Source organism: Hypanus sabinus, chromosome 18 (assembly GCF_030144855.1).
Source record: "Hypanus sabinus isolate sHypSab1 chromosome 18, sHypSab1.hap1, whole genome shotgun sequence".
Classification (NCBI taxonomy): Eukaryota; Metazoa; Chordata; class Chondrichthyes; order Myliobatiformes; family Dasyatidae; genus Hypanus; species Hypanus sabinus.
In genome coordinates, this window is record NC_082723.1 from 34,761,192 (window position 1) to 34,774,435 (window position 13,244).

The window sequence follows — 13,244 nt, forward strand, 5'->3', positions numbered from 1 at the left end:
CAACCAGACCAAACCTCAGAAGTCTCACATTTTGTGCTTTAACCAGAATGGGACCAGCATTCTTGTGAGGTGGTTTAAACATAGTTGGCAGGGGAAGCAGGCTTTCTGATGCCATTTGCAGATAGTTCTTAATGAATTCGAGTCATAGAAGAGCACAGCACAGGCCCATTGGCCCAGCTAGTTCATGCTGAGCCTCCTTGACCAGCACCAGGAGCATACCCCTACCAACCACATACCTATCCAAACTTCTTTAAATGTTGAAATCAAGCTCATATAGCCAACTTGGCAGCAGTTCCACACTCTCATGACCCTCTAAAAGAAGATGTTTCCCCTCATGTTCCCCTTAAACTTTTCACCTTTCACCCTTAACCCATGACCTCCAGTTGTAATCCCTTCCAACCTCAGTGCAAAAAGCCTGCTTGTGTTTACTCTGTCTATACCCCTCATAATTTGGTATATATCTATCAGATCTCCTCTCAATCCGCTACATTCCAAGGAATGAAGTCATAACCTATTCAATCTTTCCATATAACTCTGGCCTTCCAGACCCGGCAACATCCTTGTAAATTTTCTCTGTACTCTTTCAAAATTATTTGACCCTTTCCTGGAGATAGGTGACCAAAACTGTATCCAATACTCAAAATTAGACCTCACCAATGTCTTCTACAACTTCAACCTAACAACCCATTTCTCGTACTTAAATGTGCAAAAACTTTTCTTTATGACACCATCAACCTTTGACGCCACTTTCAAAGAATGATGGACCTGTTCTCCCAGATCACTTTGTTCTAGCACAATCCTCAGTGCCCTACCACTCACTGTGTAAGACCTTCTCTAGTTGTACCCACTGAAGTGCAATAACTTGCATTTGCCTGCAATATATTCCATCTTCCAATTTTCAAGCCATTTTTCCAGCTAGTCCAGAACCTGCTGCAGGCCATGATAGCCTTCCTTGCTGTTCACTCTCAATCTTGGTGTCATCTGCAAATTTGCTGATCCATTTAACCACATTATCATACAGATCATTGATATAAGTGACAATTGTTGGACTTTATTATGGGATTGGACTCAGTAGAGTGGGAGTGTGTGTCTGTGAAGATCCCTTTGGAAATAATAACAGTGACTTTGTATATTTCAAAGTGGTTATTGATGAGGAGAGGGTTGGACCGTAATAACAATCTTTAAATGAGGGAGGTCAAATTCACTGATGTCAGAAGGACCAGGTAGACTGGAGGGCAGCTACTTACAGGTAAGTCCACTCCTGAAGAATGAGAAACAGGACCAGGCAAAGGTAGACTGGAGGGCAGCCATTCACAGGTAAGTCCACACCTGTAACGTGAGAAGCAGACACAGAAGGAATAACAAGGGTTTAAGGCCAACATGTTTCTGTCAGGAATAAAGGCCAGGGATGACATGTACAAGATGTCTGGGATGTCAAGGGGTATTGAGGACTGGATAAGAGAGAAAAGAAAGCATGAAGTCAGGAGGGCTAAAAGAAGGCATGAGGTTGCCTGAGCAGACAAGGTGAAGGAGAATCCTAGGGGATTTTACAGGTATGCTGAGAAAAAGGATTGCAGGGGACAAAATTAGTCTTCTGGAAGATCAAAATGGTAATCCATGTGTGGAGCCAGAAGAGATGGGGGAGATCTTAAATAATTTTTTTTGCATCTGTGTTTACTTAGGATATGGACACAGAGTCTATAGAAGTGGGGCAAAGCAGCATTAACTTCTTGGAGCCAGAAGGTGTAGGTGAGGTCCTAATTGAACATTTTTCACTGCTTTTCACAGGCAAAGCAGGTTTTGTAGTTGTAGAATAAAGTGAGGGAAGACCATAGGACCATAAGATGTACAAACAGAAATAGGCCTTTTGGCCCATCGATTCTGCTCTGCCATTTTATCCCCAGTCTCTTGTTGTCTCCCCGTATTCCTTCATGCTCTGACCAATCGAGGATCTATCAAACTCTGTCTTAAATATACATAAAGATGGCCACCACAGATGCCTGTAGCAAAGAATTCCACAGATTCAGTACTCTCAGGCTCAAGAAATTCCTCCTCATCTCCATTCCAAAAGGACTCCCCTCCATTCTGAGGCTATGTCCTCTGGTTTTAGACTCTCCTACCATAGGAAACATAGAAAACATCTTCTCTACATCCACTCTATCAAGGCCTTTCACCATTTTATAGGTTTCAATGAGGTCACCCCTCACTCTTCTAAATTCCAGCAAATACAGGCTCATCCTTGCTTTTATATTCTAGTCCTCTTGAAATGAATTCTAACATTTTATTTGCCTTCCACACCACAGACTCAACCTGCAAATTAACCTTTAGGGAATATTGCACAAGGACTCCCAAGTACCTTTGCACCCCAGTTTTTTTTTTGTATTTTTCTCTCCATTTAGAAAATAGTCAACATTTTCATTTCTTCTACCAAAGTGCATGACCATAAACTTTACAACACTGTCTTCTACCTGCCACTTCTTTGTCCATTCTCCAATCTGGCTAAGTCCATCTGTAGTCTCTCTACTTCCACAAAACTACCTGCCCCTCCATCTATCTTCATATCATCTGCAAACTTTGCAACAAAGCTATCAATTCCATCATCTAAATCATTGAAATATAACGTTAAAAAGCATTGGTCCCAACATAGATTCCTGTGGAACACCACTAGTCACTTGCAGTCAGCCAGAAAAGGCTTCCTTTATTCCCACCCTTTGCCTCCTGCCAATCAGCCACTGTTTTATCCATGCTAGAATCTTTGCTGTAATACCATGGACTCATAGCCTTGATAAGCAGCCTCATGTCTGGCAACTTGTCAGAGGCCTTCTGAAAATCCAAGTACACAACATCAACCGATTCTCCAGTGTCTATACAGCTTCAAAGAATTCCAACAGATTAGTCAGGCAAGATTTTCTGTTGAAGAAACCATGCTGTCTATGCCTATTTTATCTTGTGTCTCCACGTACCCTGAGACCTCATCCTTAATAATCAACTCCAACATCTTCCCAACCACTGCGGCCAGACTAACTGGCCTATAGTTTCCTTTCTTCTGGCTCTCTCCCTTCTTGAACAGTGGAGTGATATTTGCAATTTTCCAGTCTTCCAGAACCATTCCAGAATCTAGTGATTCTTTAAAGATTATTACTACCTCCACAGTTTCTTCAGCCACCTTTTTCAGAACCCTGGGGTGTGCACCATCTGTTCCAGGTGACTTATCTACCTTCCTGACCTTACGATCTCCCAAGAACCTTCTCTCTCGTTATGGTAACTTCACACACTTCATGAGCCTTGGCATCTGGAACTTCCATCACACTGCTAGTGTCTTCCACCACGAAGACTGAAGCAAAATACTTATTCAGTTCCTCTGCCATTTCATTGCCCCCCCCCCATTACTACCTCTCCAACATTGGTTTCCAGCAGTCTGACATCCACTCTCACCTCTCTTTTACACTTTATGTATCTGAAAAAGCTTTTAGTATCCTCTTTAATCTTATTGGCTGGCTTACTTTCATATTCCATCTTTACCTTCAAGTGATGAGGTTCTGCATGGGAAATTCAGGGACTTAGGTGCTAAGTTAAAGGGCAGGACCTCCAAGGTGTGACCCCAGGAAAGATACCCACACCATGTGCTAGTGAGGTCAGAACCAAGAAAATTACACAGTTTAATATGTGGCTAAGGAGTTGGTGTAGGAGGGAGGGCATCAGATTACATGACTGTTTTCTCCCCCTTCGTCGCTATTTTGAATGTGTATGTTTTTGTTTCTTAGCCCCAGAGGAACACTGTATAGTGGAATGATGATTAAACTTGATTTGATTTGATTGGTAGGCTGAGAGGTGGGTCCAGCTCTGAGGCTGGAAGGGATGTGTTCCAGGCTGCCATGGTGGTTAAGGGAGAACATTACTGATGCTCTGGCTAGACATGTGAGGCATCAGACATCAGCAGACCTGGTGTCCATTTTCCCAAAAGGACTGCAAGGAAAACCCATGAGACTGATACCATGATAGGGAAGGTACAGGGGAAAAAAATCTGAGAGCACAGATTAATGATCACTAAGAAAGGCAGAGAATAATCAGAGACAGCTAACTTGATTTCACCAAGTACATACCTTGTCTGTCCAATTCGATTAAAATCTTTGAAGAATTAGCAAAGTGTATAGGTGAAGGCAGCTCAGTAGATGTATCTTGGTGATGCCTTCAATGAGGTCCTATGTGGAAAACTAGTTAAAAAAGGTTAGGACTTGGGATCCAGGGCCGTTTGGCAAACCAGATCCAAACCTTGTCAAGAGCAGAGAGAGAGATATGTTTTTGGTGTGTTTTTGTGATTGGATATCTGGAATTAAAGGTTATGGTTTGTTATTGGTTTATCTCAGGTCACATGGAGTCAGAAGCTGATGGTCTCGGTCCCTGTGCTGGGCAGAGGTGTCAACGTTCGTCTCTGATCTCGTCACCTTTAACCTCCCATCCTAAAGTTCAGTACAGTCCCAGCCTTTTAAACATTCGATCAACTAGAGAGTGAGTAACAATAAGAGTCTTGACTTCTTGCCACACATCCATGGGACTGAATAAGCTACAGTCAGGAGATCATTAAAAATCTGATCTTGATAGAATGAGCAGGTGTCAGCCTGAGCAAAGAACGTTCCGTCATAGTACAGGACCTTTGACCCACAATGTTGCATCGACCTTTTAACCTGCTCTAAGATCAATCTTACCCTTCCCTCCTACAGAGCCCTGCATTTTTCTATCATCCATGTGCCTATTGAAGAATCTCTTAAATGTCTCAAATGTATCTGCCTCTACCAATACCCCACCAGTGTGTTCCATGTACCCACCACACTCCATGTAAAAATCTTACCTCTGAGATCCCTCCCCCTATACTTTCCTCCAATCAGTTTAAAATTATGTCCTCTCTTATTAGCCATTTCCACCCTGGGAAAAGCTCTCTTGCTGTCCTCTCAATCTATGCCTCTTATCATCTTGTACAGCTCTATCAAGTCACTTCTCACCCTCCTTCGCTCCAAAGAGAAAAGCCCTAGTTCAACTTTCCTCATAAGACATGCTCTCTAACCCAGGCAGCATCCTGGTGAATTTCCTCTGCACCCTCTCTGAAGCTTTCACATCATTCCTGTGACGAAGCAACCAGAGCTGAACACAGTGTGATCTAATGAGGGTTTTATTGAATTGGTGACTCTTTAACTTAATCCCCTGACCAATAAAGGCCAATGCACCATATGCCTTCTTAACCATCCTACAAGATATATAACATTGAGTGTTGGACTGCCCGCCCTGCAGTCAGGTGGGAGTGCGTGAGCAGAGACTCAACAAGATGTTCAGCACCATTTCTGTTGGGGACCCTGTTGGTGCAGCTCACATCCCATCCATGGACAACAAGGAGCTCATTCAGAAAATCTTGTCTTTTTAATTCAAAAGCACTGAAATAGTGCATAAACAACTGTGTTCTAACAAGCATCAATTTCTCCAAACTAATTTCTGGACTGTAATTTCTCAGGCAAGTGTTGATACTTCGCTTGCATTCTTTAATCCTTGCCTTCTAACCCTGTGCCTGCAGTGAGCTGATTCAAGCATTGCAAGCAGAGGTTTCACAACTCCGGGATCGCCTGCAGCAGATTTTACCGAAGCCCCAAGGAGATTCCGAAAGGAATTCACCACCACCCAGACCTCGAAGGCACGTTATTCACCGGCGTTCCCTCAGGAGGTCAGTAAGTACTTAGAGTTACCTCAGAAACCAGTAGATAACGCAAAGAAGCACTGATACCCTGTTTATTTTTGATTGTCTATGCATCCATTGTAATGCTAGTGGGGAACTGGACAATGACGTGCTGTGCAACCGAGACCATATGAAAAAGTGTTTCCTAGTTTCTCCTCTAATCCTTGTACCAATTACTTTATGCCTTCTGCTTTTTGATTCCCCCCACCCCAAGGGAAATGATCCTAGATTTGATATGATGCTTGACATTGAGGAGGCACATGGACCGCAGCAGTCTGGCTATTCAAGGCAAAAAAATGATCAATGGATCTGAATGCAGAGAAATGGAGTGTTATGCATTGGACAAAGTGCAACACAGCATGGGAATGGATAGTAGGTGGGATGATATAGAGAGGTGTAGAGGAATCTCAAGACCTTGAAGTGTATGCCCAGAGAAAAGGACCAGAGCAAGTTAATCTATCTTTACCTCATGAATAGAGTTCAAGAACAGAGAGGTTACCTACAAATTGTATGTGATGCCTGACAGGTTTGGGTTCTGTGAATTGTTCTGGCTGCCATCTTACCAGGAACATATACTATCACAGGAGATGATGGAGGGGAGATTTACGAAGGTGGTGCCAAGTTACAAGAAAAAATTTGATAAGCTGAATGTGTTTGGAGGAGAGGAGACTGAGGGGACACTGACTAAGGCGAAGAAAGGACCCATCTTCTTTAGTAATGATGTCAAAAAACAGCTGGAGATTTAAACTAAATTGGAGAAGGTCCCTGTCACTGCCCTCTGACCTCTGTCCTTTAGTCTCTGACCTGAGTTTTATATGTGTCAAATCCCAAACCACAGTGTGACTCATCTCAGGCATCGCTCTGATTCTCTTCTCAAGGAAACTCTCACAGAAAAGTGAGGAGGAGGGAGAGGGCCAGACAAGCAACAAACCTTCAGCAAGTCACAGCCGCTCAAAACCAATCCCACACTTTGGATCAGAGCCCGAAATCAGTAAGTGTGTTCGGAGATTTTCACACTAGTTAAAGCTCTGTGAGAAAATACCTGATAAAGTGGCTTGTTCCTCACGAGGTGTCTACCATCTCTGCTCACACATCCTGAGTGCCTCTGTTGATAAATGTTCCACTACTCCTACCGGACCGCATGGTAGTAACACTATTTCAGATCCAGCGACCCAGGTTCAGTTCTAGCTGCTGTCTGTGACCATGTAGGCTTCCTCTGGGTACTCAGCTTTCTTCACTCAATCTAAAAACGTACGGGTTAGTGGGTTAATTGGTCACATGGGTGTAATTGGACAGCACAGGCTCGTTGGGCCCAAAGGGCCTGTTACCATGCTGTAATATAAGGATCACTCCCCCCATGATTCCCTTGTCCATTCATCTATCTCTCCCCCAATAATCTCCGTACAGGCGCTTATCCCTGCAAGAGGCCTAGTGCTACACCTGCCCATACATCCCTCAGCTCCATTCAGGGCCCCAGACAGTCCTTCCAGGTGAGGCAACACTTCATCTGCGAATCTGCTGGGACCGTCTATTGTGTCCAGTGCTCCTGACATGATCTCCTCTAAATTGGTGAGACCAGTCGTAAATTGGGGACCACTTCATCAAGCACCTCCACATCACCCATCAAAACTTTTGAATAGCCAGAGATTTTAATTCTGAGTTGCATTCCCATTCCAATATGTCTGTCCATGGCCTCCTCTTGTGCAAAGATGAAGCTACCCTCAGGGTTGAGGAGCAACACCTTACATTCCACCTGGCTACCCTCCAACCTGATGGCATGAAATTCCCCGGCCCCCTTCCTCTATTCCCCACTCTGACCCTTTCATCTGTCTTTTACTTCCCACTGGGTCCCTTCCTCCTCCTCTTTCTCCTTTAGTCCATTCTGCTCTCCTATCAGATCTTTCTTCCCCAGTCTTGACCTCTCCCACCCACCCGGCTTCACCTATCACCTTCCAGCCAGCCTCTTTCTCCTCCCCCTACCTTTTTATCCTGGCATCTTCCCCCTTCCTTAGTCCTGAAGAAGGGTCTTGGTCTGAAATGTTGACTGATTATTCTTTTGCACAGATAGCGTCTGACCTGCTGAGTTCCTTCAGCATTTTGTGTGTTAACTGGCTTTATTGTTCGATTGATGGTTGTCATCCCAAACAGTAGCTACCAGTCCAAAGTGATGGAGTCATTGAACACTACAGCACAGAAGCAGACCCTTCAGCCCATCTAGTCCATGCTAAACTATTAATCTGCCTAGTCCAATCAACCTGCACCTGGACCATAGCCCTGCATACCCCTCCCATCCATGTACTTACACAGTGTTGAAATGAAGCCCTTATCCATCACTTCCACTGGCAGCTTATTCCACAGTCTCACCATCCTCTGAGTGAAGAAGTTCCCTCTCATGTTCTCCTTAAACATTTCACCTTTCACCTTTAACTTATGACCTCTCGGTCTAGTTTCACCCACCCTCTGGAAAAAGCCTGCTTTCTTGATGTCCGCATGTCCTAACATGTGGACGTTAAACCCCTGTAAGGCAGCTGGGAATTAAAATGGTGATCACGAAAGTACTTAGTAGTTGGTGAATTCACTAATATCCTTCAGGAAAGGAAGTGTGGCATCCTTACCTACTTCAGCTCATACACAGCTATAGATGAGGACAGTAATTACCCCCCACTGGGTGCAGAACAAGCAGCTCTGAACAACACAGGATGTCCTGCTTCCTTATTTACAGATAAACACCAGTGTGCAGGGGGACCTGGGCCTCCTGGTTCACACTGATGAGGAGCCAGACTACAGGGCAAGTCTAGGGTGTTCCTTGTTGACTCAAGTTTTTGCTTATGAAGATTGGAGATTGCTAATCAAAGTTCAGTCACCAAAGCTGATTTTGTGCTGGTTCATCAGTGTGGTCACGTTTGAGCCTTGCGAACGTGCTGAGGAATCCGCACAAGCTCTGATATACACTGTGAAGACCATAAGACATTGGAGCAGAATTAGGCTATTCGGCCCATCACTTCTGGTCTGCCGAATATTCCATCATGGCTGATTTATTATCCCTCTCAACCCCATTCTCTTGCCTTCTCCCCAAAACCTTTGACCCTCTTACTAACCAAGAACCTGTCAAACTCGGCTTTAAATATGCTCAGTGATGACCTCCACAGTCATCTGTGGCAACAAATTCCACAGATTCACCACACTCTGGCTAAAGAAATTCCTCATCACCTCTGTTCTAAATGGACATCCCTCTATTCTAAATCTGTGCCCTCTGATCCTAGACATCCCCACTATAAGAAACATCTCTTCACATCCACTCTGTCTAGGCCTTTCAATATTCAATAGGTTTCAATGAGATCCCCCCCTCCCCCCATTCTTCTAAACTCCAGTGAATCTTCTCTCATACTTACAGTACATGAGTGATTCCTTTACTGCAAAAATTAGTGAGATAAGGAAATTCATTCCTTGATTGTATTTATTTTGAATGAATTTTTCACTCATTGTTTGTAATTTTAATCCCTAGATCTGTAGAATAAATCAGAGCAGAGATTATAACAGATCAGTGATATTGATATTGTTAGGTTAAAGATCCAAAATGTTTCTCATGCCTTTTAATATCAAATGTTTTGTCACTAACACAGAAAGGCCCTCTTCACTTCAACATCTAAACCAGAAAGAGACTAAAAAGAAGTTAGTGCCAGAAAAGAGAAGGGAAGAAAACATGAAACCCTTGACACTGAGAACTGACGAGATGGCCTCTTCACTGCCGAGGCAACAGGCAGTGATGGGGGGAGGGAAGCAGAGATCTCAGAATTCAGACACTTCTTTCTATTGGTTCAAGAATCATCTTACCCTGCAGCGTGAGATCATGAAGGAACAAAAGAGAAACAATGAGCTATTGGAAGAACTTATTGAACTCCACAGCGACATTAGAACTTTTATCCATAAGATTAGTTCTTCACTTTGAAAGCAGCTTTTTCAATCAGAGACATTGTAAAACAGAATATTGCTATGATTGGAGTCAATACTGGAAATGTTACATAGTTCACTTCTAGCCCAACCCTACCCTGAGACATATAGACTAAGCCCATTGTCAACTAGCTACTCCAATCCTTCCACCTTTTCATTTCTGGCCACTGCAATGTTACAGCTGGTCCCACATATCGTGTTAGTCATTGGGGCTAGCTCCAACAACAGTCACATAACCAGGAGGACTTCACCCCCTTGTGGGGACCAAGCTTTGAAACATGGAAGTGTCGTTTCTAGTTTGAATGGTTCACCTCCCACAGTCCCCCCACCCTTCAATGTATCCACTGAGATTACATGGTGTAGAACTCTGTACTATGTTCTCCAAGGCAATGCCTGTCTAATGTTAGAGGTGGTGATCCTGGAGCACTGGTTTATCTGGGGCTGATCAATATACAGCAAACCATTTTGGCCTCAATTACTCTGAAAATCAGAGACTATTCCCTTTCAGTGATAAATCATGGTAATAAAATTCACATAAAAGCTGTAATAATGTGTTTCTTCATTGTGAACAAATATAGAAGAACCATCATTAAGTTGGGCTTTTGCCCTTCTCAAGGATTTACTCAGCAGCTGACTGCCGTCTTCAGCGATTTCATCTTCCTTCCTTTCCGAGCATTCTATATCCAGCCCACGTTTATCAGAACCTGATGTCTTTTGTACCATCAGACATTAGAGACAGTGTCATATTCAGTGAACACAGAGTGGCCATTTCAAAACTTTCCTTGCATTCCTTCCCGCAAAATTTACAAGTCTCTGGTAGGAGATGTTGGCCAGCTGTTTAGCTGCAGCAGGCGTCTCACTTTGTGAAAGGCAGAGAGTGAAGAAAGGTTTAAGTAATGCAGAATCACTGAACTAAAGGATGCTGCAGAAGTTAACACCAACAGCAAAGCAGTAACGGAGAACAAGGAAGGGTCGAGAATTAGCAGGTGGATTAAATATGATCCACAGGAAGAATCCATCATAATAATGTCTTGAGAGAACTTTCTTGCTGAACTGCTCCAAGTTCATGTACCAGAGTGCTGTTAAATTCCAGATGAGAAGTGCTGAAATTGTTGATTTAAAAATGTGTCTATCTGTCCCATTTATTCCCATACTTCTTTGTAAAAGTGACAGAAAATACCAGAAATCAAGGAAGCCCGTTTAAGGAAGCATTCTGTGTAGACTGCTGCAGTATAGCCTCAGCAGAAGGGAATGCGTTGGAGAATACAATACTCCGCCATAGTCCACGTTCTTTACATTACGTTATAAACTGCTGCACTGAAGTTTTCAAAACATGGGAGTAAGGGAAGTCAGATAGTTCTTTGTGCTTATCTCAGTTAGAGGATAGGTGATTGTTGTATCAAGGAGATTACGTGGTCAATAAGAGAATGAGAGTGTCACAGAGTGAGGACATGGAACCAGTATACCACAGGAACAAGACCTGTGTTGCTATTGTATCTGCTCTTACTCGCCCCCTGGCAGTCTATTCCTGCTCAATGTTGATAATACATCTTCTTTTGCACTGCCTTTCAACTTACCCCCAATTGGGGATATGGTGCAAATGAGACTAGATCGGTGGCCACCATAGTCAGTGAGAATGAGTGGGGCTGAAGAATCTGTTTCTGGACTGTCTGACTCCTTCACATTTTACCCTCTCATATTTGACATTTCCACCCTGGGAAAAAGACTCTTACTATATACCCGACCTATATCTCTCATAATTTTATGAACTTTTATCTGGTTGCTGCTCAGGCTCCATCACTCTAGAGAAAACAAACATTATTTCCCCAACCTCTTCTTATAGCTAATGCTCTCTAATCCAGGCAGCATTCCCCCTGTATCTATAACTACACTCCAAATGTCACCCAACAAATACCAATCCACTTGTGTTGCCACTTTCAGGGGGCTGTGAACCTGCAGGACAGAAATAGACTGATTAAGGATGATCAGCATGGCTTTGTGCATGGTAGGTCATGTCTAACAAACCTTCTGGAGTTTTTTGAGGAAGTTACCAGGAAAGTTGATGAACGAAAGGCAGTGGATACTATCTACATGGACTTCAGTGAACACAAACGCAGAGCCATCAAATGCTCTTCATATGGCAAGCCATTTGATCCTGGAATCATTTTTGTGAGCCTCCTTTGAATCCTCTCCAGTTTCAGCACATCCCTTCTAAGATAAGGGACCCAAAACTGCTCACAACACTCCAAGTGAGGCCTCACCAGTGCTTTATAAAGTCTCATACTTACTTTTATATTCTAGTTGATACACTATCAATAACTCCAAAAGACTGGAAGTAGAGTAAATACTGAAAGCAGTAAAGTTTTATTAGCAGTAAAACAGAGCACGTCCGTGCCGGATGACCACCCTGGACTGTGGGAGAAGCAGTGACACAATCACCTTTATCCAGGGGTCTGTGGGAGGAACCACAGGAGCAGTCAGCAGAGGGGCATGTCCAGACAGATATACATGGTTTACCACACTAGTCCTCTTGAAATGAATACTAACATTGCATTTGCCTTCCTCACCACAGACTCAACCTGCAAATTAACCTTTAGGGAATTCTGCACAAGGACTCCCATGTCCCTTTGCACCTTAGTTTTTTTGTTTTACTCCATTTAGAAAATAGTCAACCCTTTCATTTCTTTTCCCAGACTACATGACAATACTCTTCCCAACACTGTATTCCATCTGCCATTTCTTTGCCCATTCACCTAATCTGTCCAAATTTCTTCTTTAGCCTCTCTACTTCCACAAAACTACTTGCCCTTCCACTTCATATATTCTGCAAACTTTGCAACAAAGCTTTGCATCCAAGTCATTGACATAAAACGTAAAAAGAGTCAGTCCCAACACTGACCTCTGAGGAACACCACTCATCACTGGCAACCAGCCAGAAAAGGCTCCCTTTATTCCCACTCTTTCCCTCCTGCCATTCAGCTACTGCTTTAACCATGCTGGGATATCTCTTGTAATACCAAGTACGTGTAGCTTGTTAAGCAGCCTCATGCGTGGCACCTTGTCAAAGGCCTTCTGAAAATCCAAGTACGCATCAACTGACTCTCCTTTGTCCATCCTGCTTGTTATTTCTTCAAACAATTCCAACAGATTTGTCAGGCAAGATTTTCCTCTGAGGAAACCAAACTTACCATGGCCTATTTTATCATGCACCTCCAAATACCCAAAGAGCATATCTTTAATAGTTGACCCAAGATCTTCCCAACAACTGAGGTCAGTCCTACTAACCTATGATTTTCCTTTCTTCTGCCTCTCTCCCTTCTTGAAAATAGAGTGACATTTGCAATGTTCCTGTCTTCCAGAACCATTCCAGAATATAGTGATTATTGAAAGATCATTACTAATGCCTCCACGATCTCTTCAGCCACCTCTTTCGGCACTCTATGGTGTACACCATCTGGTCCAGGTGGCTTATCCACCTTCAGATCTTTCTGAAGGTTCCAGAGTCCTGATTAAGAAGTTGCAGCACCTGGGCCTCTGTACCTTCCTCTGCAATTGTATCCTCAACTTCCTA

At 43.4% G+C, this 13,244-nt stretch overlaps 1 protein-coding gene across 8 annotated transcripts in view; it reads left to right on the forward strand.

The window, feature by feature from the left end:
- The window catches only part of akna (AT-hook transcription factor), a 127,787-nt gene that overhangs the window by 81,905 nt on the left and 32,638 nt on the right, over nucleotides 1-13,244 (forward strand). For 6 of the 8 annotated variants that reach the window (XR_009516485.1, XM_059994043.1, XM_059994042.1 and 3 more), the window contains 3 exons: nucleotides 4,368-4,509; nucleotides 5,564-5,710; nucleotides 6,601-6,713. Coding sequence is in view for 7 of the 8 variants with exons in the window: in XM_059994043.1 (XP_059850026.1) it covers nucleotides 4,368-4,509; nucleotides 5,564-5,710; nucleotides 6,601-6,713 (402 nt within the window). In the remaining variant the exon portion in view is untranslated. Of the gene's footprint in view, nucleotides 1-4,367; nucleotides 4,510-5,563; nucleotides 5,711-6,600; nucleotides 6,714-9,345; nucleotides 10,326-13,244 lie in introns of those variants that run through there. The other 2 variants (XM_059994046.1, XM_059994047.1) reach the window with 2 other exon arrangements.